The 26,607-nt window shown below is 42.8% G+C and overlaps 1 protein-coding gene across 2 annotated transcripts in view; it reads right to left on the bottom strand.

The window, feature by feature from the left end:
• Window positions 1-26,607, bottom strand: part of POLR3H (RNA polymerase III subunit H) — a 73,974-nt gene that overhangs the window by 4,346 nt on the left and 43,021 nt on the right. For both annotated transcript variants that reach the window (XM_077452534.1, XM_077452535.1), the window contains 3 exons: window positions 20,009-20,095; window positions 16,354-16,417; window positions 9,984-10,191 (listed from right to left, as the gene is read on the bottom strand). In XM_077452534.1, the coding sequence (XP_077308660.1) occupies window positions 9,984-10,191; window positions 16,354-16,417; window positions 20,009-20,095 (359 nt within the window). The remainder of the gene's footprint in view (window positions 1-9,983; window positions 10,192-16,353; window positions 16,418-20,008; window positions 20,096-26,607) is intronic.

Genomic DNA, 26,607 nt, shown 5'->3' with positions numbered 1-26,607 from the left:
GCCGAGAGGCTCAACAAGGTTACCTGAGGGTGAAAAAGAGGTCCCTGCGAAAGGAGATCTCGTCTGCAGGGAAGTCTCAGTGGAGGCTGGTCCGACAGCTGTAGCAGCGTTGTAAACCATGGCCTTTTGGGCCAATATGGTGCCACAAGGATTAAGCAAGTCTCCTCCGCAAGGAACTTTGCTAGAACCCTCGGGATAAGGTGGAGAGGTGGAAACGCATATGCCAGGTTGAAAGACCATGGAGTTTGTAAAGCATCTACTGCCAAGGGATGATCTGATCCCCTGGGCATAGAGAGCAAAAATTTGGGACTTTTGCATTCGACCTGTTTGCAAAAAGATCCACTACTGGCCTTCCCCAGTGAGTTACTATCAGATTGAAAACTTCTGGATGTAGCGACCATTCTTGATTCGAAACTTGTCGTCGACTCAAGAAGTCCGCAGTGCAGTTCATCTCCCCCTTCAAATGAATCGCAGAAATGGATTTTAGATTGGACTCTGCCCACTGAAAAATGTGTCTGGCCACTGATATCAAATGAGGACTTCCGGTACCTCCTTGTTTGTTTAGATACGCTACAGCCGTCATATTGTCTGAGCGGACCTGTAGATGATGACCCTGTAGCAAGGTCTGGAAGGCCAACATAGCCCTGAGGATTGCCGCTAACGCCTTCCAATTGGAGGAGAGGAGCCTCTCCTCCTGAGTCCACTGGCCCTGGGCCCAGTCTGAGTTGAGATGAGCTCCCCAACCCCAACTGCTCGCATCTGTGGTCAGAGTAGAGGTGATAGGCAAGACCCAGAGAACCCCCTTGTTTAGGTTCCCTGCGTCCTTCCACCACCAGAGGGACTGCTTTATTCTTCTGAGAATTGATACCTCTTCCTGCAACTCCTTGCCCTTCAAGTGATCTAGCAAGAAACCCTGAAGGTCTCTTTGATGGAACCTGGCCCATTGCACAGCTGGAATGGCTGCCGTCATAAGGCCTAGCACTGACATGATCTCTCTTACTGTGCACTTGGAAGAGGTTTGGAGAAAAGAGATTCTGCGCCACAGGTTCAAAATCTATCGTTTGCTCCACTGAGCTGACTTTGTAGCCTAGGTATAGGATTTCCTGAGTAGAAACAGTCTTGGACTTTTCCTGATTGATAATCCATCCCAGCTGTCCTAGACTGAGCTGTGTTAAACAAGTCCTGAGAGAGCTTTTTCTCCAAGTGGGCCATCAGTAATAAGTCATCTAGATATGGAATGATCGAGACCGACTGAAGCCTTAACGGAACTAGTGCTTCCCCGAGAACTTTGGTAAAGATTCTAGGGGAGGCTGACAGTCCGAATGGGAGAGCTCTGCACTGAAAATGATAAATCTTTAAATCTGAATAGCCATGCAAATAATTTTCTGGCATTCCTTCCTTATAGGTATATGCAGATAGGCGTCCCTTAAATCCAGGGTAGCCATAAATACCCCTTCTTGGAGGAGATTCCTTATTGAATAGATCGACTCCATCCGAAACTTCTTGTACCGGATGGAGAGATTCAGAGGACGGAGTTTCATAATCAGTCTGAACTTCCCGGACGGCTTTTTTACCACAAATATATGAGAGTAAAAACCGTCCCCCTGCTCCTGAACGGGGACTGGTGTCAATACCTCTTGATCCACCATTTCCCCTATCAACAAAGGTAAAGCCCTGGCCTTCTCTGAATGGCTCGGGAGCTTTGTTACAAGAAATTTTGAGGGTGGGTAGCTGTGAAACTCTAGCGCATACCCTTTATTATGTTTAAAACAAACTTGTTTGAGGTTATCTTCTCCCATTGCGGAAGAAAGCTCGATAACCTTCCCCCCACAGGGAGCCTGACGTCACTGGGGCTTAGGGACCTGACTGGGGCGGCTAAAAAGTAAGCCCCCTTTTCCCTTCCTATTTGACCTGTCCAGTGCTTTTTAGGCTTGAACTCCTCCCCTTTGGTGGGTTCCTTAAAGGGACGAAAAATTCTTTAAAAATTTTTCTTTTTGATGGGAAAAAGTCTTCTTCCCGTCTGCCGTCCTTTCTAAGGCAGTATCTATTTCAGGGCCAAAGACCAAATCCCCTGTAAACAGGACACTAGACAAGCGAGATTTGGATGCCGTGTCGCCACCCCATGTCTTCATCCACACCGCTCTCCTAGCTGCCACTGAATGTGAGGCTGTTTTAGCCGTAAATTTCACTTAGTGGAGGCATCAGAGATGAAACTCGCAGCCTTAAAGAGCATAGGAAAGGTCTTTAATAGCTAAGCCCTAGGAGTGCCTGCTTTTAGATGCTCTTGCAGCTGTGATAGCCAGAACTCCAAATTTCTAGCCACACAAGATGTGGCTAGAGCCGGTTTTAACCCAGCCATGGAGGCATCCCAGGCCCTCTTTAGGACCACATCTGTCCTTCTATCCATTGGATCCTTTAGGTGACCCATGTCTTTGAAGGCTAAGTCAGATTGCTTTGAGACCTTGGAAAGAGGTGCATCTAGTTTTGGATTGTTATTTCAGACTGCCTCTGGGCTCTCGTCAAAAGGGAACCTTCTTTTTAAGGAATTGGGAAAGAAGACTTTTTGTCTGGTTCAGACCACTCCTTAAGAACCAGATCAGAAAGTACCTTATGTATGGGAAAAACCTTTGCCTTCCTCTTCCCCAGAGCCTCATACATTAAATCATGCCTGGATAATTGAGTCTCTTTTTCATAAATTTCCAGCGTATCATAAATGGAGCTCAAAAGCTCCTTTACCTCCTCAAGAGAAAGCTTATACTTTGCACCTTTGTTAGCTACAGCCTGATCCTCATCCTGATCCGAATCAACGTCAGAGGATTCAGGACTAACTAATGCGGGGCTATGCTCCCTGACTATACGGGGCTCCCCTGAACTAGGTGTCGTAAGGCATGGTGAGGAGGAGATTGTGGTTGCCTTAGTGGTGTAAACAGCTGAACCTACGTCCATAATCAAATCACAAAGGGATTTAAAATTTGAAGCCATTTCCTCTTTAAAGGAGCCAAGGAACTTAAACCAGGGGAGAATCTGCCTCTGTTTTAAGAATGCCTGCAATACACTGCTTGCATAAGGCTTTATCAGAACCCGAAGATAACCTATTTCCACAGTTTGGACATTTTTTGCAGCCAGATTTATCTTCCCTTGGGGCTTCCTTAATCTGAAACAGAAAAGAGGGCATCCTTAGTAATTAGACTTAATATGCTAGAGAACACCTGTGCTGTACCACCACCAGACACAATCACCCGACCTGTAAAGTAAACACCGCCCTGGTGTACTACAAGTCCCAGCCTTAACACTACCACCAACCACCAGTGTAATGACGTGCCCAGCAGCCTACCTGGTTTTGACTGGTGCCTGCCTCCACCGGAGCATCCTGGGGATTAGCCTCCATGGTCCCCCTTGAGATCCGGATCCCGCCGCTAGTCCAGTGCAGCTGGACGCTGGCGGGATAGTACAGGCACAGCGTGGGCTTTCCTCTTCCTCCCTGTGCCTTCAGAGACCCGGAACCGGAAGTTTCAGCACACAGGGATGACGCAGTTCCGCCGGTAATGACGCAACGGCATCACCGACCCCCACCGCTATCAGCGCAGAGAGCAGAGGAGGACACAGGCTGCCGCACTGCTCTCAGGGGGAACGAGCATCACCCTGACGCTGGCCACCTGGAGAGAGGAAGGGAGCGGGTCGGCTCCTACAATGCTGGACGGTACCCGAGCCCTAAAAAAGAAAAAACGGACTAGCAGAGAACCTGCCTGACAGGACCCAGTCCCCCAGCGCAGGTTCACCCTCTTTAGGCAGCCTCTGAGAGATGTAGTCCTCCTGGTTCCTGGCAACATGTTCCTCCGACGGAGGAAACAAATGACTGACCGACCAGGGACCTGAAGGTAACGATGGGAGGGACTCCATCTCTCAGGGGCTGTCCTGGAAGACAACTGGGGAAAAATGCTTATTTGGATGGTAAAGTTTTTTTTTTTTGTTTTTTTTTTTAAACCAAGGAAAGGACCAAACTTTCAGCTGACTCTGTTAGGAGTAGCATAAAAAATGTAATGAACCATCTCAGTAATGCCCCAGACACACGGTCGGATATTCCGATGGAAAAAGTCCGATCGGTTTATGTTGTTGGAAAATCCGATCGTGTGGGCTCTATTGGACTCTTTCTGTCGGAATTTCCAATGGAAAAAGTTTGAGAGCTGGATCTAAAATTTTCCCAAAACAAAATCCGATCAGACTTTTTCCAATCATGTGTAGAGAATTCCGACACACAAATTGCCACGCATGCTCAGAAAAGATTGGAGACGAAAGCTATTAGCTACTGGCCTCTACGTAGTCCCGTCGTACATTTTGTAAGTCACCTCGTTCCGAACTATCAGATTTTCTGACAACTTTGTGCGACCGTGTGTATGCAAGACAAGTTTCGGCCAAAATCCGGCAGAAAAAAGCTGACGCATTTTGTGGTCGGAATGTCCGACCATGCGTATGGGGCATAAGAGTTTGTAACATCAATCTGTCAGATTGCGAGTTTGCATAAGGTTCATCAACTGTTTCCTTCCCAGAGGAAAATTCGGCTTGTTTTTCCCCTGTGATCACCTGAGGGTGATCATGTGCCCACTGTTCTCTTGGAAAAAAAGAGGTATGATGTGGGGAGGGGGATCTAGCACGCTTTCTATCCTCTTGGATGGAGGATGTGATTAAAGCCGCTAATCCTCTTCTAAGCCTTGCAGGGCAGAGGAAAATGCATCTTCAGTGACGTATGCAGGGGCTGAAGTGTGAGAAGAAGTTGTACCACCAATTGCTTCCAATGACTCACCCTGGCTTGCCATGTCAAGTATCTCCAGAGAGGATGACAGTGTGGAGGCACAACTGGAGTTCTCAGCGCATAGGGGTGGAATCCTTGATACCTTTGTGGTAGCTCTGGAAGTCATAGTGCCAAGCATAAAAGCAGAGGCACTTTAAGAAAAAAAAAAAAAGATGGTATTTGCTGAACAATAGTTTTAGCAAAAAACAATGACACCATAAGGATCAGCCTTTAATGCTGAGTAACCATAATATTTCCTGTAATGGAAATGTCTGCTTACACACCTTTACATGCCCAGCGCTCCTGTGTCCCTTAGTGTGACAGACTTCTGTCTTCAGCATATGAACTGAGAGCGTCTGTGTTAAGCCTCAGGTGAGAGCCTGATTAGGCATCCTCAGCGTCTTCCTCCCCAGTGTATCTGCCTATCTGTGGAGCCATGCCCCCCCCCTTTTTTTAAATACACTAGTCCGCAAATGCAGACCTGAAGGGGAGGAGGCATCGCTGACCGCGATGGACACCAGACTTTCACAGTCTGCAATGCTTTATAGGGGCTGAATGCTTGTCCAAACTCAACAAGGGCAAGTCTGATAATACAAACAGTGGAAGCTGTTACCGCACCTCTCCAGGAGGGGGGGGGGGGGAAGGGAATTTATGTGAGCAGTGAAATGCAAATGGTTGTTTTATAAACTACTGCTGTACCCCCTTTAGATCCCTCAGAAGAGGAACACCATCTGTTCAATTAAGAACCCCCTTCTGGCTGCTGGAGCCACACCCGCTGCTATAGTCGGACACAGAGCTGCTGAAAAAGGTATTGTACAAGGTAAGTGCAATATACTCCCTCTAGAGAAGACATTTTTAAAGGCAGAGTAATATTATATATATATATATATATATATATATATATATATATATATATATATATATATATATATATATTACTTTTTACAGTTCATAGGCTTCTCCTCTTACTTATCCTCGCTGCAGGATACTGCTGAAAACAGACAGATCCAAACTTCACTCATCACAGCGGGCAGCATTGTTAAACCTTCAAAGATCAGGTCCCTTTTAATAGGGGTTCCACTCCTTTGGACCTGTAAAGCACCCCTCAGGACAACTTTACCGTAATGTAGCAAGACCACAAAAAAAAAAAAAAAGTCCTGGTTCCTAGGGTCCAGCCCTCAGGGAAGCATTACAGACAGAACCTCGTTCTTCTATGCAAGGCCCGGGTATCATCCTGTGACCGCAGTGGCGTCAATGGATCCGGTTGTGGAGGTTTTTTAAATCCAGCATGGATCCCTCCTAGAGCTCCTATAAGCACCTGAATGACCACAACATACAAGGATATACAATGTAATACTGACATAAAATTAGACACATAGGTTGGACTTGATGGACTTGTGTCTTCTTTATCGTACATCATGGGACACAGAGCCTTAAGTAATTACTTAATGGGTTATGGGCCACCTTCAGGTGTTCACACTGGTATACCCAACTGAGGAAGTTTACTTCCTATATAACCCCTCCTCTGTGTCCCATGATGTACGATAAAGAAAGAGACACAATTACAACCTATGTGTAATTTTATGACAGTATTACATTGTATATCCCTGTATGTTGTGGTCATTCAGGTGCTTATATACTGTGGGGCAAAAACGTATTTAGTCAGCCACTAATTTTGCAAGTCCTCCCACTTAAAAAAGATGAGAGGCCTGTAATTGTCATCATAGGTATACCTCAACTATGAGAGACAAAATGTGGAAACAAATCCAGACAGTCTGATTTTTGAAAGAATTTATTTGCAAATTATGGTGTAAAATAAGTATTTGGTCACCTACAAACAAGCAAGATTTCTGGCTCTCACAGACCTGTATCTTCTTCTTTAAGAGGCCCCTCTGTCCTCCACTCATTACCTGTATTCACACCTATGCATTTTTTGTACATTTTGCAGATTTGTACTATAGAACGTGTTCCATAGGAAACCATGTTAAATGGGCTGTAGGGCAAATCTGCAAAATGCAAAAAGCACTAAATGCATAAGTGTGAATTCAGCCTTAATGGCGCCTGTTTGAACTTGTTATCAGTATAAAAGACACCTTATAAAAGACACCTGTCCACAACCTCAAACAGTCACACTCCAAACTCCACTATGGTGAAGACCAAAGAGCTGTTAAAGGACACCAGAAACAAAATTTTAGACCTGCATCAGGCTGGGAAGAGTGAATCTGCAAAAGGCAAGCAGCTTGGTGTGAAGAAATCAACTGTGTGAGCAATAATTAGAAAATGGAAGACACCACTGATTACTTGTTACAAATGTAACAAAGGCTACAATCAGTAACACACTACGCCGCCAGGGACTCAGGTCCTGCAGTGCCAGACGTGTCCCCCTGCTTAAGCCAGTACATGTCTGGGCCCATCTGAGGTTTGCTAGAGAGCATTTGGATGATCCAGAAGAAAATTGTAAGAATGTCATATGGTCAGATGAAACCAAAGTAGAACTGTTTGGTAGAAATACAACTTGTCATGTTTGGAGGAGAGGGAATGCTGAGTTGCAACCAAAGAACACCATACCTACTGAAGCATGGTGGTGGCAACATCATGTTTTGGAGCCGTTTCTCTGCAAAGGGAACAGGACGACTGATCCGTGTACATGAAAGAATGAATGGGGCCCATGTATCGTGAGATTTTGAGTGCAAACCTCATCCCATCAGCAAGGGCATTGAAGATGAAACATGGCTGGGTCTTTCAGCATGACAATGATCCCAAACACACCGCCCGTGCATCGAAGGAGTGGCTTCGTAAGAAGCATTTCAAGGTCCTGGAGTGGCCTAGCCAGTCTCCAGATCTCAACCCCATAAAAAAACCTTTGGAGGGTGCAGAAAGTCCGTGTTGCCTAGCGACCGCCCCAAAACATCACTGCTCTAGAGGAGATTTGCGTGGAGGAATGGGCCAAGATACCAGCAACAGTGTGTGACAACCTTGTGAAGACTTACAGAAAACGTTTGACCTCTATCATTGCCAACAAAGTATTGAGATGAACTTTTGCTATTGACAAAATACTTATTTTCCACCATAATTTGCAAATAAATTCTTTCAAAAATCAGACAATGTGATTGTCTGGATTTGTTTCCACATTTTGTCTCTCATAGTTGAGGTATACCTATGATGACAATTACAGGTCTCTCTCATCTTTTTAAGTGGGAGAACTTGCACAATTGGTGACTGACTAAATACTTTTTTGCCTCACTATAAGTTTCTTGAAACTATCAATGCTCCCTGCTGAAACCACCACCTGTGGAAGGGAATTCCACATCCTTGTCGCTCTTACAGTAAAAAACCCTCTATGCAGTTTAAAGTTAAAGCTCTTTTCTTCTAATTTTAATGAGTGGCCACGTGTCTTATTAAACTCCCTTCCGCAGAAAAAATGTATTCCTATTGTGGGGTCACCAGTACGGTATTTATAAATTGAAATTATTCCCCTCTCAAGCGTCTCTTCTCCAGAGAGAATAAGTTTAGTGCTCATAACCTTTCTTCATAAATAATATCTTCCAGTCCCTTTATTCGTTTTGTTGCTGTTCTCTGTACTGGCTCCATTTGTAGCACATCCTTCCTGAGGACTGGTGCCCAGAACTGGACAGCATGCTCCAGGTGCGGCCAGAGCAGACCAGAGTCTTGTAGAGTGGGAGAATTACTGCTTTATCTTTTGAGTTAATCCCCTTTTTAATGCATGTCAATATTCTGTTTGCTTTTTTAGCAGCAGCCTGGCATTGCATGCCATAGCTGAGCCCATTATTTACTAGGACCCCCAGGTCCCTTTCCATCCTTGATTCCAGCAGTGGTTCTCCCCCCAGTGAGTAGATTTCATTCCTATTTTTGCCACCCAAATGCATTATTTTAAATTTTTTCACATTAAATCTCATTTGCCATGTAGTTGCCCACCCCATTCATTTGTTCAGATCTACTTGAAAGGTTTTCACATCCTGCAGAGAAGTTATTGCCCCGCTTAGCTTCGTCCGCAAATACAGACCCGCTGCTTGGCTCCTCCGCTGGCCAATGGGAGCACGCGTGTCCAAAAAAGCTAGATCCTGAGCAGACGTACAGCTACAGCGATTCGTGGGATCTTGCCACCTTGCCACAGTACAACGATGGCGGCTGGTTGGCAAGTGGGTAAAGACCATTAAATTACTAGTAGGCTAGAAATATTAAAAATGCAATATAGAAATTAATATTTGCACTTTAACCACTTGCCAACTACTCGCCGCAGTTATACTGCGGCAAGGTGGCTCCGTGAATCACCGTACTGGTATGGTGGTTCGTGAACTAGCTTCTGTGGGCATATGTGCCGATTGGCTCCCCCGCTGGCCAATCAGCGGGTCCGGTGGACTTAATGTCTGCCGGCAGCCCGTGATCATTCCCCGCAGAGATAGAAAGGAGATCTGCCTTGTTTAATTTTGGCTGATCCCTGTTCTAACAAGGGAATACACTGAGATTGCCTTTCTGCTGAGCAGGAAAATTAGATCTGTTATCCCAGGCAGCCCATCCACCATACAGCTAGTAAACACACCCAGGGAACACAGTTAACCCCTTGATCGCCCCTGATGTTAATCCCTTCTCTGCCAGTGTCATTAGTACAAGATCATATTTTTAGCCCTTTATCACTGTAATGTCACTGGTTCCACAAAAAAAACAAAAACAAAAAAAAAGCGTTAAAAATGTCAGTTAGGTGTCCGAGTTATCCACCACAATGTCGCAGTCCCGCTAAAAATCACTGATCAACACCATTACTAGTAAATAATAAATGAGTCTTAAATCTCATAGTTTGTAGACCATATAACGTTTGCGCAAACCAATCAATCTACGCTTATTGGGGGGGGGGGGGGGGGTTACCAAAAATATGTAGCAGAATACATATTGATGAAGAAATTTTAATTTTCAAAATTTACTTTTTTTTTGTTTGTATAGCGCAAAAAATAAAAAGCGCACAAGTGATCAAATATCACCAAAAGAAAGCTCTATTTGTGGGGGAAAAAAAAAAAAAAAGGACAATTTTACTTGGGTACAGCATCACACAGTTGTCAGCTAAAGTAACGCAATGCCGTATCGCAAAAATGGCCTGGTCATTAAGGGGGCAAAACCTTCCAGGGCTGAAGTGGTTAAAACATTCTGTCTATGATATTTTCAGAATAATTGCACATACCACTAATGTGTATGGCGCCTCCTTGCGTTGTGTCTCTACAGTATCTGTGGGTGATGAAGGATCTGCAGAGCTTGGTCCAGTAGGTGATGTATCTATGAAGGTCTCGTCTACGACACGGAATCTGATATCTTCTCCAATATCCATGTACAGATCATGAGCTCCTTCTTCTGTTTCGTATTCCCATACCCAAACCTGCTCAGCCTCATCACTGACGTAAACAGGGTCAGGACAAATGACATTTGAACACAAAAACACTTCACAAAATCTCTTGTGTTCAGCGTAAACACGTTACCACATGTCTGATGCCAAGGAGGACTTCGGCTGGGTCAGCTGGCCTTTTCTCCACCTATCCCTGCAACAGATAGGGATGGGTCCTAAAATTATTAGCTAAAATAATGTCCCTTTACTTGAACCCCTCTGCAAAAGTCACGGCTAACTGGGAAAGTTCAGAGGCTACTGTTCGCCATGGCTATCGAACACCTGGCCCAAGTGATTCGACAATTACGCCATTCACGGTATTCCCACCCCATCGGCACACTGTATCTGCCCTTATTCAAAATCACTGAAGCTAGAAATGCCTGGGGGTGTTTCAATGTGATTTCTCAGCAAAATAAAGCGTGGAGATATGGATGGATGGGGGTGGTTTGCTTTGAGTATTAAAACACATTGATGGGAAGATGGATGGAGCCAAATACAGGGCATTCTTAGATGAAAACCTGGTAGACTCCGCAAAAGACTTCAGACTTGGGTGGAGGTTCGCCTTCCAGCAGGACCACGACCCTAAACATACAGCCAGAACTACAACTGAATGGTTTAGATCAAAAAGCACATTCATGTGTTAGCCCCTGTACACACGGTCGGACATTCTGCCAACCAAATCCGTTGGATTTTGTCCGACGGATTGTGTCCGAAACTGTTGCATACACACGGTCGGTCCAACTTGTCGGAGAATCCGATCGTTCAGAACGTGATGACGTTATTTTGTTACGACAGGACTACGTTCAGGCTAGTAGCCAATAGCTTTGGTGTAGGAATTTGATCTGAGCATGCGTGGCACTTTGTCCGATCGGAATTCTCTACACATGATCGGAGTATGTCCGATCGGATCAGTTTGACGGAAAATATTTCCAACAAGATGGAAAATTGGGTCCGACGGATATTTGATGGAATCAGTCCGATGCATACCACACACAGTCGGATTATCCGACAACACGGTCCGATAGGACACATTCCGACGGATTCTCCGACCATGTGTACAAGGGCTTAGAATGGCCCAGTCAAAGTCCAGACCTAAATCCAATTGATAATCTATGTCAAGACTTGAAAATTGCTGTTCACAGATGCTCTCCATCCAATTCGACATGGCTTCAGCTACTTTGCAAAGAAGAATGTGCCAAAATTTCACTCTAGATAGGCAAAGCTGGTAGAGACATTCCCAAAAAGAGCTGCAGCGAAAGGTGGTTCTACAAAAGTATTGGCTTAGGGGGGGCTGAATACAAATGCACGCCAAACATATATTTGAAAAAAAAAAATGGAAAACCATTTATCGTTTTCTTTCCACTTTACAATTATGTGCCACTGTGTTTTGGTCTATCACATAAAATCCCAATAAAATACATTTATGTTTTTGGTTGGCACTATCAATCCATCCCCTGTACAAGTGCTAGGGGAACGTCAATCAGAGGCAAGTGACAACCTTGATCAATGATTAAATCAAAACATACTTTTTTTTTTTTTTTATACACAGTGGATATAAAACGTCTACACACCCCTGTTAAAATTGCAAGGGCATCTCCTCTGCACAGCCCTCTTCAGATCACCCCACAGATTTTCAATCGGATTCAGGTCTGGGCCATGACTGGTATTTGGAACTGTTCATAATCCCCACTACCTTGACTAAGGCACCTCCCTGTTCTAGCTGAAGAAAAATAGCCCTAGAGCATGATGCTGCCACCACAATGCTTCACTGTGGGTATGGTGTGTGCAGTGTTTTTGCACCAAACATATCTTTTGGAATTATGGCCAAAAAGTTCAACCTTGGCTTCATCCGACCATAACATTTTCCCACATGTTTTTGCGAGACTTCAGATGTGTTTTTGCAAAATTTAGTTGGGCTTGGATATTTTCCTTTGTAAGAAAAGGCTTCCGCCTTGCCACTCTAACCCATAGCCCAACCCTATGAAGAATATGGGAGATTGTGGTCATATGTACCACACAGCCAGTACTTTCTAGATATTCCTGCAGCTGCTTTAATGTTACTGTAGGCCTCCTGGCAGCCTTCCCTGACCGTTTTTCTTCTAGTCCTTTCATCAATTTGGGGGGGGGGGGCATCCAGTTTTTTGGACAGCAGCCACTGCTGTGCCATATTTATATTTTCTCCACTTGATGACTGTTTCACTGTGTTCCATGGTATAACCAATGCTTGGAAATTCTTTTGTACCCTTTTGACAAACACCTTTTAAACAATGAGATTGCGCTGATACTTTGGAAGCTCTCTGCGGACCATGGCTTTTGCTGTAGGATGAGGCTAAAAAATGTCAGGAAAGACCTACTAGAACAGCTGAACTTTATTTGGGGTTCATCAGAGGCACTTTAAAATGATGGCAGGTGTGTACTTAACATGAGTTTGAATGTGATTGCTTAATTCTGAACACAGCTATATACACACACATATACATACATACATACATACATATATACATACACACACACACAGTATCTCACAAAAGTGAGTACCCTCACGTTTTTGTAAATATATTTTTTTTTATATCTCGTCATGTGACAACACTGAATAAATGACACTTTGCTACAATGTAAAGTATTGAGTGTACAGCTTGTATAACAGTGTAAATTTGTGGTACCCTCAAAATAAATTAAAACACACAGCCATTAATATGTAAACCGCTGGCAACAAAAGTGAGTATACCCCTAAGTGAAAATGTCCAAATTGGGCCCAATTAGCCATTTTCCCTCCTTGGTGTCATGCGACTTGGTGTTACAAGGTCTCTGGTGTAAATGGGGAGCAGGTGTGTTAAATTTGGCGTTATCACTCTCTCATACTGGTCACTGGAAGTTCAACATGGCACCTCAAGACAAAAGAACTAAAAAAAAAATCTGAAAAAAAGAACTGTTGCTCTATATAAAGATGGCCTAGGCTATAAGAAGATTGCCAATACCCTGAACAAAGCTGCAGCACGGTGGTCAAGACCATACAGCAGTTTAACAGAACAGGTTCCACTCAGAACAGGCCTTGCCATGGTTGACCAAAGAAGTTGGGTGCATGTGCTCGGTGTCATATCCAGAGATTGTCTTTAGGAAAAAGACGTACGAATGCTGCCAGCTGCAGAGGGTAAAGGGGTGGGGGGCGGGTCAGCCTGTCAGTGCTCAGACCAGACACCGCACACTGCATCAAATTGGTCTGCATGGCTGTAGTCCCAGAAGGAAGCCTCTTCTAAAAATATGATCCACAAGAAAGCCCACAAACAGTTTGCTGAAGACAAGCAGACTAAGGACATGGATTACTGGAACCATGTCATGTAGTCTGTGACATGCTGTAGCAGAGCATGATCCCCTCCCTTCGGAGACTGGGCTGCAGGGCAGTATTCCAACATGATAACCCCAAACACACCTCCAAGATGACCATTGCCTTGCTAAAGAAGCCAAGGGTAAAGGTGATGGACTGGCCAAGCTCATCTCCAGACCTAAACCCTGTTGAGCATCTGTGGGGCATCCTCAAAATGGAAGGTGGTGTAGTGCAAGGTATCTCACATCCACCAGCTCTGTGATGTCGTCATGGAGGAGAGGAAGAGGACTCCAGTGGCAACCTGTGAAGCTGTAGTGAACTCCATGCCCAAGTGGGTTAAGGCAGCACTGGAAAATGAAAGTGGGCACACAAAATATTGACACTTTGGGCCAAATTTGGACATATTCACTTAGGTGTGTTTTTTGTTGCCAGCCGTTTAGACATTAATGGCTGTGTGTGGAGTTATTTTGAGGGGACAGCAAATTTACACTGTTATACAAGCTGTAAACTCACTACTTTACATTGTAGCAAAGTATCATTTCTTCAGTATTGTCACATGAAAAGATATAATAAAATATTTACAAAAATGAGAGGGGTGTACTTTTGTGAGATAGCGTGAGTGTGTGTATAATATATATACACACACACATAAAAAAAAAAAATAAATAAATAAATAAATAAATAAATAAATAAATAAATAAATATATATATATATATATATATATATATATATATATATATATATAATTAGCCACCATCAGTCTTTTTACCGTTATGTTCTAGAAGAAAAAAAAAATCTTTTGCAAATTTCCCTAATACAACCTGGAGAAAATCTGAATAGATCCACAAAACACACAAGGCTTTCTGTCTAAAAGAATAGATCATAAGCACAATTTCTGTAATCTAGTGAAATTCAATTGTTCAAAGAATGTTTACGTTTCAATTTAAAACTCCACTCGAGGCTGCTGTTAAATTCAACCATGCAGTGCCCCCCCCCCCCCCCATATGGGTTAAATGCTCATCTGGCTAGAGGGGAAAGGAAGAGTTGGGCCGCGTACACACGGGCGGATTGTCTGGCCAACTAAGTTCGTCAGACAATCCGACAGACAGTCCGTTCAAAATTTGCATGAACGGACTTGACCACACACGATGACGTGTACAGCACGTACGACGGGACTAGAAAAACGACGTCCTATACACCGCAATGCAACCTTCGGCCGTGTAAATCCTTTCTGAGCATGCGCCATACTTAGTCCGTCCAACTTGCCTACACACGAGCGGACTGTCCGCTGAAACCAAGAATTCAGAATGTGTATGTTTATCTGTGTTTGACACTCATGCAGTTAATACAACTGTTATCCAGAGCATTCAATGATTTTCTTTCATTAATAGGGAAAAGGAGATTTTAAAAATATATTTAAATAACATTAATTTATTGTATTATTTTTGCCTTTTTCTTCTCATTGTGCTTCTATGGAGCGCTCATACATGAGAGTTCTGTTGCAGGATCACAAGTCTGATTGATTTTGCTTTAAAGCTTAAAGTGGTTGTAAAGGAATTTTTTTTTTTTAAAACAAGCATGTCTATACTAACTTGCTCTGCGCAATAGAATTGCACAGAGTGATCTCGAGCCTCCTTTTCTTGGGTCCCCCTCCAGTGCTCCTGGCTCTTCTCTTGCTGGTGCCCCCAATAGGAAATGGCTTCCCTTGGTGGCACTCATACAGGTTAATTCCCCGAGCCCCGCTGTGGTGTCTATTGACACAGACAGTGGGACTCTGCCCTGACCCCAGCTCCCTTGTCACTGGAGCTGACTGGCAGGAGCCAAATTAAGACAAGGTGCCGTTTTAAAAACAGCACTGGGAAAATCAAGTAAAAAGTGATTAACGCTGTATATTTTGAGCTATTGTTAAAAGAGGACCATTACAACCGTTGATGTGACCTCACTATTTTTTACATTGCGCTTCAATATTTTAATTGTGTTGCATCAAATACAGAGATTTGTATATTTGACACCAATTACATTTTTTTTACCAACTGATGAGATATCTGCCACACAGGGAGAGGCTAAATTATAGCCTTATGAGAAGGAGTAGTAAAGCTCAATGTGTAGCACAACCAAGCAGTAAGTAGAGCCAACAATTTAAGAAAATAGTTTGCCCCATGTACATATAACTGCAAACCATATATAGAAACTTCAGCATTTGTTCTTATTGGCAACATTCCCTTCTAACCTAATTTACTTTGCACACCTGGATGCGATTCCTTAAATTTGTTGTGGGCATATTTCCCTGGGATCGCTCTTCTTAGGTTTTTGAGTGCATTGCTTGTGGGGTTTATTTTTCCCTTTTTTTATTTTATTTTTTTTAGTTGTAATACTGTATGATATACATTATATATATATATATATATATATATATATATATATATATATATATACATACACACATACATATATATATATATATACACACACACACACACACACACACACACACACACACACACACACAAACTCCTAGAAGGATTCTAGATAAACACTGTAGTCACCTATTAAAATTTAACCTGACCCATCATTCTTCAAAATATACTGCTGCTTGTCATCAACCTACTACTTATGTTTCAAGTCTCCCTATTGCATTTATGGTTAAAAATTAATGAATACATTTACAAAACGTTAAAGATGATGGACAAAGTAAAAAATTTTGATGGGTTCTGTCAAATGACTAATCAAAGGCTTTAAAGGAGAAATGGAATAGCCCATCACCACACATTACACACCTAGCATTGCACTAGTTATCTTTTAAGCAATACACTTAAACATTCATATACATTTTATGTAAAGGATACAATTTAGCTGGCTGCTGCAAGGACTCTGGAGGTATAACGATATCATCGAAAAATCCCAGAGACACTAAAAAAGGAGAACAGCAAGTTATTATCCTGTCTGCTCTGGAATATCTCAGACAATATAATGCAAGTGTCTTGTTAAGTGACATCATTTCACACCAAGAAAAGAAGGTTTAATTTTCTAGTTAAATGAATTAGTAGTCTCACTTCTTCCAGAAAAGTTGAAGAATTAGGCTCGGTTCACACAGGGGCAACGACTTGGACGCGACTTACAACACTACTTTAAGTCGTCCCAGGCCAGGCGACTTGCCGTGGCCAATCAATCAGAGAATGAGCTCTCTCGGGGGGGGGGGGGGGGGGGACTCCTTTTGAGAGCTGATAATTCTGAGAGAACGGAAATACAGACGGAGATCCGACTTGGAGGCGACCTCTATTGAAATCAATGGGTACCAGTTGCCTACAAGTCGGATTGAAGTAGTACAGGAACCTTTTCTGAAGTCGGAGCGACTTCAGTAGTGTGCATTAAGACAGCTCTCATTCACTTACATTGATTTCTACATGTTGTGCGACCTGAGGTGACTTGGGGCGACTTGAAGTTGGATCTGAGTCGCCCCTGTGTGAACCGGCTCTAAGTCTTAAATCAAAGTATAACTCTAAAATATAAGAACACTTTTTTTCGTCTGCCATAATACAAAATTCAGATTGTACCAGGATAGGACTGACATTAACCATAACCAAATCTGCCTGATCTTAGGGCCCATTTACACTGATGCAAGTTTTACTGCATTAAACGCTAGATTGGCTGTGTGTTTTAGATGCCAACCCAAAGCATAGATGTGTACCAGCTGTGCAATGCGTTAAAAAATAAAATCAGGTGCATTTTGTTTTAGGGTAAGGTGCTAAATATACCATAATGAATTAAACATCGTTCAGCAATCACTGACTAGTAATAAAAGGGGGAATTTTTTTTAATACACTAAATTGCTGCAGGTTCATTTAAAATGGATAGTCTGTTTTAATGCAGCCATGCCCCTAAGCTGAACTCCAACCTTACCTTCAGTCGTACAGGCTACTCACCTGTACTGAAATTGCTTACTTTTATTTCACTGCACACACAGTTCTGTAGAAGCTATAGCAAAAGTCAGATACAACCCACCTAATTTTCTGTCAGAACAAAATCTAACTTTAAATTAGTCCGTCTCCCCCTAGCCGTACTGTCCCTGGCCTTTCCCTTTCATTCACTAGATTGCAGTTCTTTCAGTCCTCGAGGCGAAGCATCATATGTGGACAAGAACCAACAGGCAGTCCAATGCTTGCATCATGACTGAGGGATCTGGAGAGGAATACAAAGTGAGGCTCCTGTGATGTTTTCAGGAACAGCACCCTGTGGGCTCCTTTTGTGTACAGGTTCCACACATCATAGCTGTTCTGTTCCAGCTAACCCTTGGTGGTGCAATCCTGAGTGTCATGACCTGGGGGTAGTTGCAGCAAAGAAAACCACCAGGGTTTGGACCCATACACACATACACACACACACACACACACATACACCTTTGTTCTATTTGATGAGGGGCATACATTTTGTGATTCTTACACATAGCAACTCTGGGGTACTTTTCTTCTCTAGTTCTCCCAGCTATATTTCCAGAATGAGACGGATATATACAATGATTTTATAGTTAGTCTTGCATTTTGTCATTTTCTATTATTCTTTTGAAAAATCAATAAAAATTACGGAGACAGAAAAACCACTTTCTTGCCCATCTCCACCATCAAGAACACTGTTAAAGTGGTTGTAAACTCTTACAAACCACTTTGACCTACAGGTAAGACTAGATTAAGGCTTACCTGTAGGTCCAAGAAATATCTCCCAAACCTATACAGTTTAGGAGATATTTGCCCGAAGACGGGCACCGCTGTCTACGGCGCATGCAGGCGCACTGAGCGTGGCATCCTCGATGACGAAGATGCCGCGCGTCTCGGCTCCCGTTCGCATGCGCGGGAGTGACGTCATCGCAGCTTCGCCGAATGACAGCGGCGGAGCTGCGAGACCCCACCGAGAAGATGGATGCGCCGAACTACAGGGGACAGCGGTGACTTCGCTGACTCCTGTGTCAGGTAAGTGACACATAATGGACTACTATGCGATGCATAGTAGTCCATTATGCTTTGCCTTTGCAGGGAATGAAAGAGGAAGTCAACTCATCAGGGTTTACTTCCTCTTTAAAGACCAGCTGTCAGACACACGGTTTTGGGTTAAACCCGTGTCACCTGTCAGGGGACGCCATAACAATTTGACTTTGTATCAGCCACTTGCAGTCCTTGTACAACAAGACTGATGTGAGGAAAAGGCAGCATAAGGAGCCACCAAGTTCATGTGCCGACAACCTTGCCAATTGGAAAAGAAAGGAGATATGAGCAGATCCCTGTGCTGCTTGTCTGTGAATGATGAAATGATAGTGAACACAGACTGGGTAACAAAGTAACAAGATTTGAAAAGTAGTGTCAGATTGCATAGTGTGTGTATGATTTCTGAAAGGTGCCACCATCTTTGCAGAGCAAATCATCCAAGACGACATGTAGCAGCTTTTTGAGTACAGTGATTGAATTATCTGGGTACGGTGCCTGTCTGTTCTGCAGTCGTTCTTAATGCTCGATGAAAACTGTGCACAGGCGAGTTGCTTAGACTTGTTTTCATGTCCTTTTCACAAAAGCATAGAAACTAAGGTGCAAAAAAATAGCAGCAGGTCCTCTGGATCGAGGAGTCAAAATTTAAATTATATGGTTATAGCAAAAGACAGTTTGCTAAGGGCTGGAGAGTGGTAAAATGAGTACAACAGCGAAGCATGGTGCATGTTACTTGCAAGTTTGGGCTCCATTTCTGCAAATGGAGTTGGAGATTTGGTCAGGACTGATGGTGTCCTCCATGCTGAGAAATACAGGCAGAATACAGTTATCCATCATACCATAGAGAGACCTGTAATTGGCTCCAAATTTACTCTGCAGGACAACTCAAAACATACAGCCAGTGTCATTAAGAACAATCTACAATGTAAAGAAGAACAAGGAGTCCTGGAAGTGATGGTATGCCTAGAAAAATGTATGCCTTTTTGAGGGCAAAGGGTGGCCTCATCAAATTTTGATGTTATTTCGATTTCTCTTCTGTTTATTTACTTTCCATTTTGTTAATTGATAAAAAAAAATAAACTTCTATTTTTGAAAACATTCTTAATTTGCAGCATTTTTTCAGAGCAGTCTAAAACTTTTGCACAGTACTCGTGCAATGTACCCGATGACCCGCATGGCATGCATCACCCTCTAGTGCTGCATTCATTCTGTGGATCTGTGCTTTCCACCCCTGACCTGCTGCATCTTAAATATGTCCCCTTCCACATAAAGACACAGTGCAAAACAAGGCATAAGTCAGCACCCCCCCTCCAAACAGTTGCAAGAAGACCAAAAGCAATACTGACCTTCCTTTGCCCTCCGCTTGTTGTTTTTAGGTAAAGTTTTCACGGTACAGGTCCAGGAATTTTTGGTACACAAAAATGATGAAGTATTGTAAGGACACTAGTCAAAGCATCAGCAAGTCAATCAACTGTTATTTGGTCAAAATCTAAATATATTTTGGTTAGTAAGGCACTATCATGCTCACCATGTACACCTTCTGGGCTGCAGCCCTTGATCTTTCCCATCAGGATTTCATCAAGAAAAGGATGGAATACAACATATCGGAAATGAACTGAAACAACAAAAAACAAAACAAAAAAACAAAATAAAAACTTTTTTCTCATCCATCATCCAAAGCCAGTACTAATTAAGCAATTTCCATAATCCAACTACATCCAAAACTTTTTTGTTAAAAGTCAGAACTGTCAAGTTTTTTTTTTTTCTGTATTTGTTGATTAGGAACATTTTGGGGGTTATTTACTAAAGGCAAATCCACTTTGCACTGCAAGTGCACTTGAAATTCCACTGAAAGTGCACTTGGAAGTAAAGTACCTGTAGATCCGAGGGGGACATGCAAGGAAAATAAAAAACTGAATTTTAGCTTGCACATGATTGGATGATAAAATCAGCAGAGCTTCCCCTCATTTCAGATCTACCCCTTAGATTTAGAGAGACTGCACTTCCAAGTGCACTTGTAGTGCAAAGTGGATTTGCCTTTCGTAAATAACCCCCTTTGTCTCATTTCATGCCCCTGACACCTGTACAAGAAATATGGGGGTGTGGGCGTCACAGGAACAAGGCATGGGCAGCAACAGAAACATTGCCAGAGGTTTGCTCTGTATTCAGTCAACTAAAATTGTGTTTTAGATTTTTCTGTGGAGGTGCAAAAACAAAGGGACAAATTTGCTGATGTTAGACTGCAATCTTTACAAGTTTCTTACTCCATAATGTATCCAGCCAAACTAAGGGTGGTTGATGGAAACACGACTTCATATTTTGATTCTTCTGAACTATCAAATGATTGGCCTAGAGATGAATACAAATGCATATGGTACAATCATAAATGACGTACCCATTTCAGGTTCCCAGGTGAGTGAGGATTTGGTTTCTTCTGCTGGGACGTTTTCCTGCAAACATTACAATACTGATCCAGAGGGGTGGTTTAATTTTAGGGTTTGTACTTGTGAAAATAGATTTGCTAAAAAAAAAAAAATTATTTGCTCAATTTTTGTCAAGTATTCCAGCTATACCGGTATTAATAGTAGGTGACTTTAATAATGTGTGGGATCAAAGATAGATATCCACATTCGGGAAAGTTAATGGACCTATTAATCGGTTTGCAAAGCAGCTTTAGGAGCTTGGTCTGTTTGACATATGGAGACTCAGACACCCCAATATGAGGGAATATTCTTGTTGTGCTAGCACATATTTAACCGCATTCTGACCAGCCACCGCAGTTGTACTGCGGCAACATGGCTCAGCTGCATGAATCGCCATCATGTTACGTTGGTAACAGATGCCCACTAGGGGGCACAGGCATGCCCCCCTGCGCCAATGTGAGTGCCCGGAGGTTTCGATCACCACCGGGCTCCCGCGATCGCTTGGGGCACACGGAGAACAGGGATCTGTGTGTGTAAACACACAGTTTCCAGTTCTCTGAGGGCAGAACAGACAGATCGTCTATCGATATGATCTGTCATCTCCCCTGCACAGTCCCCTCCCCCCTTCAGTTAGAACACAAACTAGGACACACTTAATCCCTTCACTGCCCCCTAGTGGTTAACCCCTTCACTGCCAGTGACATTTTTACAGTAAAAAAATGCAATTTTATAGCATTGATCACTGTAAAAATGGCAATGGTCCCAAAAATGTGTCAAAATTGTCCGACGTGTCTGCCATAACGTAGCAATCCCGATAAAAACTAGAAACGTTTTTGCAGATCGCTGCCATTACTAGTAAAAATATTAATAAAAAAGACATAAATCTATCCCCTATTTTGAAGACGCTATAACTTTTGCGCAAACCAATGAATATACACTCATTGCAATTTTTTTTTACCAAAAATATGTAGAAGTATACAATTGTATGAAAAGGCCTCTCAAATTATCTGTGTGGAATTTGACACATCAAGGTATTTTTTTCCAGTACCTCCAGTTAAAGCCGCTGACTTTTTTTTTTTTGACCTGCAAGGGAAAAGTCATAATGAGCTAGTATGCACCGCATACTAGCTCATTATTAAATACTTACCTTAGAACGAGGCCCCCGACATCTGGCCCGACCCAAGCCGAGGGAGCTGACATGTTCCCTCGGCGTGTCTTCCGGGTATCGCGGCTCTGGCACTGAGTGGCCAGAGCTGCAATATCATCAATCCCGCGCATGCACAAGGGAGATTTCTTTCCGGCAGGGTCCAGCGTCTGCTGGACTTTCAGCTGAGAATCCCCTGTGCGCATGCACTGCTGCAGGCAGTGGCACATTGCGAGGGTAATATCTCCTAAACCGTATAGGTTTTAGGAGATTTTTTTTTTACCTACAGGTAAGCCTTATTTATAGGCTTACCTGTAGGTTAAAGTTATAAAAAAAAAAGACTATACAACCGCTTTAAGACATGCCATCCAGTCTCAAACTCATCCACATTACATTGCAATAGAGCAGATCCACTGTTTTGTCTATACGTTAGTATTACCACTCTAAGAAAGGTCTTTCCCAATTTTATTCCACTCTTCATGCTACGTTTCAAGCATTGGTGTTTTTTCTGACTAACAGATAACCAGTGGGAGATGGTGTTGTCTGCATTTCACAGGTTAGCTAATTTCCCACCCAGTTATTTTTTTCTGCATCAGACATACCTCCAGAAAAACTGTTAACACCTGGCATCGTAGAGAGAATCCCTTTTGTCCTAAATGTAAGCCCTTGTACACACGGTCGGAGATTCCGACGGAATGTGTCCGATTGGACCGTTGTCGGATATTCCGACTGTGTGTGGTCTACATCGGACTGTTTCCATTTTCCAACATGTCTGTAAAATTTTTCCGTCAAAATGCTCCGATCGGACATACTCCGATCATGTGTAGAGAATTCCGATCGGACAAAGTGCCACGCATGCTCAGATCAAATTCCTACACCAAAGCTATTGGCTACTATCGTGAACGTAGTCCCGTCGTAACAAAATAACGTCATCACGTCGGATTTTCTGACAACTTTGTCCGACCGTGTGTATGCAACAGTTTCGGACAAAATCCGACGGATTTGGTTGTTGGAATCTCCGACCGTGTGTACAGGCCTTACAGTGGCTTATGGGATTAGGTTTGGATATTGCTTGTTCTAGATGTGGACTTACTGCTGCAAATCTTCTTCACATGTTTTGGAACTGTCCAGGACTGACATCCTTTTGGAGAGATTTATTTGGTTTCTTTGAGCAGAAGATTAATCTTCCAAAACCTCAGACCCTGGAAGTTGGACTTGTGTGCTGAATGATTTTGTACCCCAGACTAATGCGAGGATTCTGTTGTTACGTATATTATTTTATGCTCGTAAAGTAATTTTATTACATTGGATGGACGCTGCCCCTTCCACAGTCCACACTCTTTACCGTATTGTTCATGGTGATCTACTTACATTTAAGTAAAGTAATAAAGTAAGGCATGCCCCAAGAAGTTTACCAAAATATGGCAACCCTGGCTGGATAATTCTGATGCATTTTGTGGTGTTGTCCTGTCTTCACAACTTAATCAGAATCTGCTCCCAGATAGTACATGCTATGGAATGGGAGGTTTTGTTTTGTTTTATTTTAACGGTCATGATGGTTACTTTAGGAGACATGGTGCAGTTGTTTGGGGTATGTATGTGGTGCGGGTATGTATGTGTGTATGTATTGATTAATCTGGGGGTTCTTGGCACTGTGATTTTTTTTTTTTTTTAATGTAGCATTAAACTCTCTCATCTCCTATTAATCCTTATTCCTTTGTGCAGGAGCCTGGAGGCCCTTTAAACCTTTGTGGTTGCATTTACTCAAATTTGTCATATCTATGAGTATTGAACTTTATCTTTATGCCTTGTATGTATATTGAGTGCCTGTTTTTTTTGTTCTTTTCGAGTTGTGTTTATGTAAAACTTTTATAAAAACACCTTTAAAAAAAAAAAAAAATTAGCCACTCTGATCCACGTGATGTGGAGATGTCCAAAACTTCATAGCTATTGGAAAGGAGTTCTGACTACTATAAGACCTGTTTTTCAGGTTACGTTAGCAGAAGATCCAGGGATATGTTTATTGAACATGGTGGATAAGGCTACTTTACAAGAAATAAAATATGTTTGAGCGTTATTTCAAGGCTGCTAATTAAAAAATGGTTATCCCCCTCCTCCCCCACCTTGAATAAATTGAAAACACAAATAAATCATACTTTGTCTACAGAAAAGCTAAATTTACCAACACAGAAACTGCTCAAATAAATTTGAAAACATACGGTGGCTTGTTACCCCAGGTTTAGCTCAGCTTTCATTAATTCAGAATAGATTATGGTCTTAAAAGAGGGGGAAGACTGGCTGGGGTATCCTATATTGGAGGGTACTTGGATATTCATGGTCGTTAGCCAGGTTTATGGCTGTATGAAATGTATTGTGATGGAAATGTCTAAAAACTAATAAAAATTATTGCAGAAATGTCATAGTGTCTCTATTGAAGAGATTCACAATCACTTCCCAAATAGGACAAAGCCACAACATGTCCTAGCACTTTCCTGCTCTATACAGAAGTAAAAGGTTTTGGCTTCTCCAATTTTCGGGAACATTAACAAAACTCCCCTCTGCAGTTATAAATGCTTTTGTTACTTTTCTAAACTGCTTTTCTGTTGATGTCTGCCTTGATTGACATCCAAAATCAATTTCAGCACTGAAAAAGGTGTAGCAATGTGGGAAAAATTACCTTAGAAAGCAAAAATACCAAGAATGAAATACCAGAAGTTGCCTTGTAAACCAGTGCAGGCTTCTGGCAAAAAAGAGAGGAAGGAGGAAGGAAGAAGAAGGGAGGGAGGAAGGAAGAAGAAGGGAGGGAGGAAGGAAGAAGAAGGGAGGGAGGAAGGAAGGAAGGAAGAAGGGCGGAAGGAAGGAAGGAAGGAAGGAAGGAAGGAAGAAGAAGGGAGGGAGGAAGGAAGAAGAAGAAGAAGGGAGGGAGGAAGGAAGAAAGAAGAGAAGAAGGGAGGAAGGAAGAAGGGAGGAAGGAAGAAGGGAGGAAGGAAGAAGAAGGGAGGAAGGAAGAAGAAGGGAGGAAGGAAGAAGAAGGGAGGAAGGAAGAAAGGAGGCACAGTGGTGTAGTGGTTAGCACTCTCACCTAGCAGTAAGGGGGGGGGGGGGGGTCGCTGGTTCAAATCCCAACCAGGACACTACCTGCCTGGAGTTTGCATGTTCTCCCTGTGTGGGTTTCCTCCGGGCACTCCGGTTTCCTCCCACAATCCAAAAGACATGCAGGTAGGTTAATTGGCTTCTGTCCAAAAAAATTGGCCCTACTATATGAATGGGGACCTTGGATTGTGGCTCCTTGAGGGTAGGGACCGATGAGAGTGTGCAATGTACAGGGATAGGGACAATTGTAGACACTCACTCAGGTTGAACTGGATGGACTGGTGTCTTTATTCAACCGTACCAACTATGAAACTATGAGTAAGCCAATCACATCGGCAGAAAAACTAAAACTAAAATTATCATTCTGAATCTTGAATATTAGTGTGTTGCCTCTACCAGTGCAGTTTCCAGTCTTGGGTCTTTTATAGCACCTAAGGCAACAAACCCCTTCCTGTGGCACCCACTGTTATACCTCTCTACGGAGACTGGAAACACCCTGAAAAGCTGTTTGCTCCCCTAAATGAGACTTCTAACCATTTGGGGAGGATTTTGTACAATTATGGCCTATCCCCCATGTGGATCCACCTTAACCTTTTTGCTGACAGGTCCATACAGCCTACAGACCTACAGCACTGCTTCCAGCTGGCCAGGTCGTACGGACCTGACATTTCTCCTTCTGTTATAAGCTCTTCACTTCAGTGACCATGAGTGTATCAATAGAAATTACAAATATTAGTTGTTTATTAACTCAACACAGGTTTAACCTTCATATTTAGTAGGAGTTTTTATCTGCTAATAATGATTTTCGTGCATTTTTAGCAAAAATATTGCTTTGACAAACATGTGTGCAAATATCGCAGGGCCTTAAAAATCAGTAGCGCCTTTTTATTCTACTGGTCATGTCTTTTACAAACTGAAAGCTATAAATGAAAAAAGCAAAAAGAAAAAAAAGTTTAAAGGCCTGGAAGCGAAAGGGTTAACCTTGTAAAGAAAAAAAAAAAAAAAAGGAAGAAGTAGAAGGAAGAAAATAAAAATGCACATCTTTTTGCAGGTAAAAAGAATGTGTATTTACTTGTTTTTTGTTTTTAATGCTGCAGCTGATGCAATGCCAGGATGCTGCAGACTCTGCCTCCCAGCACTTGCGCACTGGCGTGCGGTTTTCCTTGCCAGTAGTTGATGCCCTTAGTGTCCGTGTCGGCAGCTCTGTTAACGCCTGACGTCACCGGACGTGATTCAGTGACGCCGGGTACCATGTGAACAGGGTGTTGGCCTATTTTGAGGGCGGTGATTTTTCGGCTGCTTAGACTACAGGTGTTCGGACGAACCGCTGTAGATAAGTCCGTCCTGTACACCAATCCCAGTCATACAGCACAGGTGCCCCAATTAAGTTTAAGTCACCGATAGGCTTCTTTCCTTATTACTTTTACTTTGGGACACTATTTAACCAGGTAAGGTTGAGAGGCTCAT

The sequence above is a fragment of the Lithobates pipiens genome, unplaced genomic scaffold, assembly GCF_037356315.1.
Source record: "Lithobates pipiens isolate NorthernLeopardFrog02 unplaced genomic scaffold, aLitPip1_a1.2 Scaffold_23, whole genome shotgun sequence".
NCBI lineage: Eukaryota > Metazoa > Chordata > Amphibia > Anura > Ranidae > Lithobates > Lithobates pipiens.
Note: the sequence above shows the minus strand (reverse complement) of the source record. Positions and strands in the feature narration are given on the sequence as shown.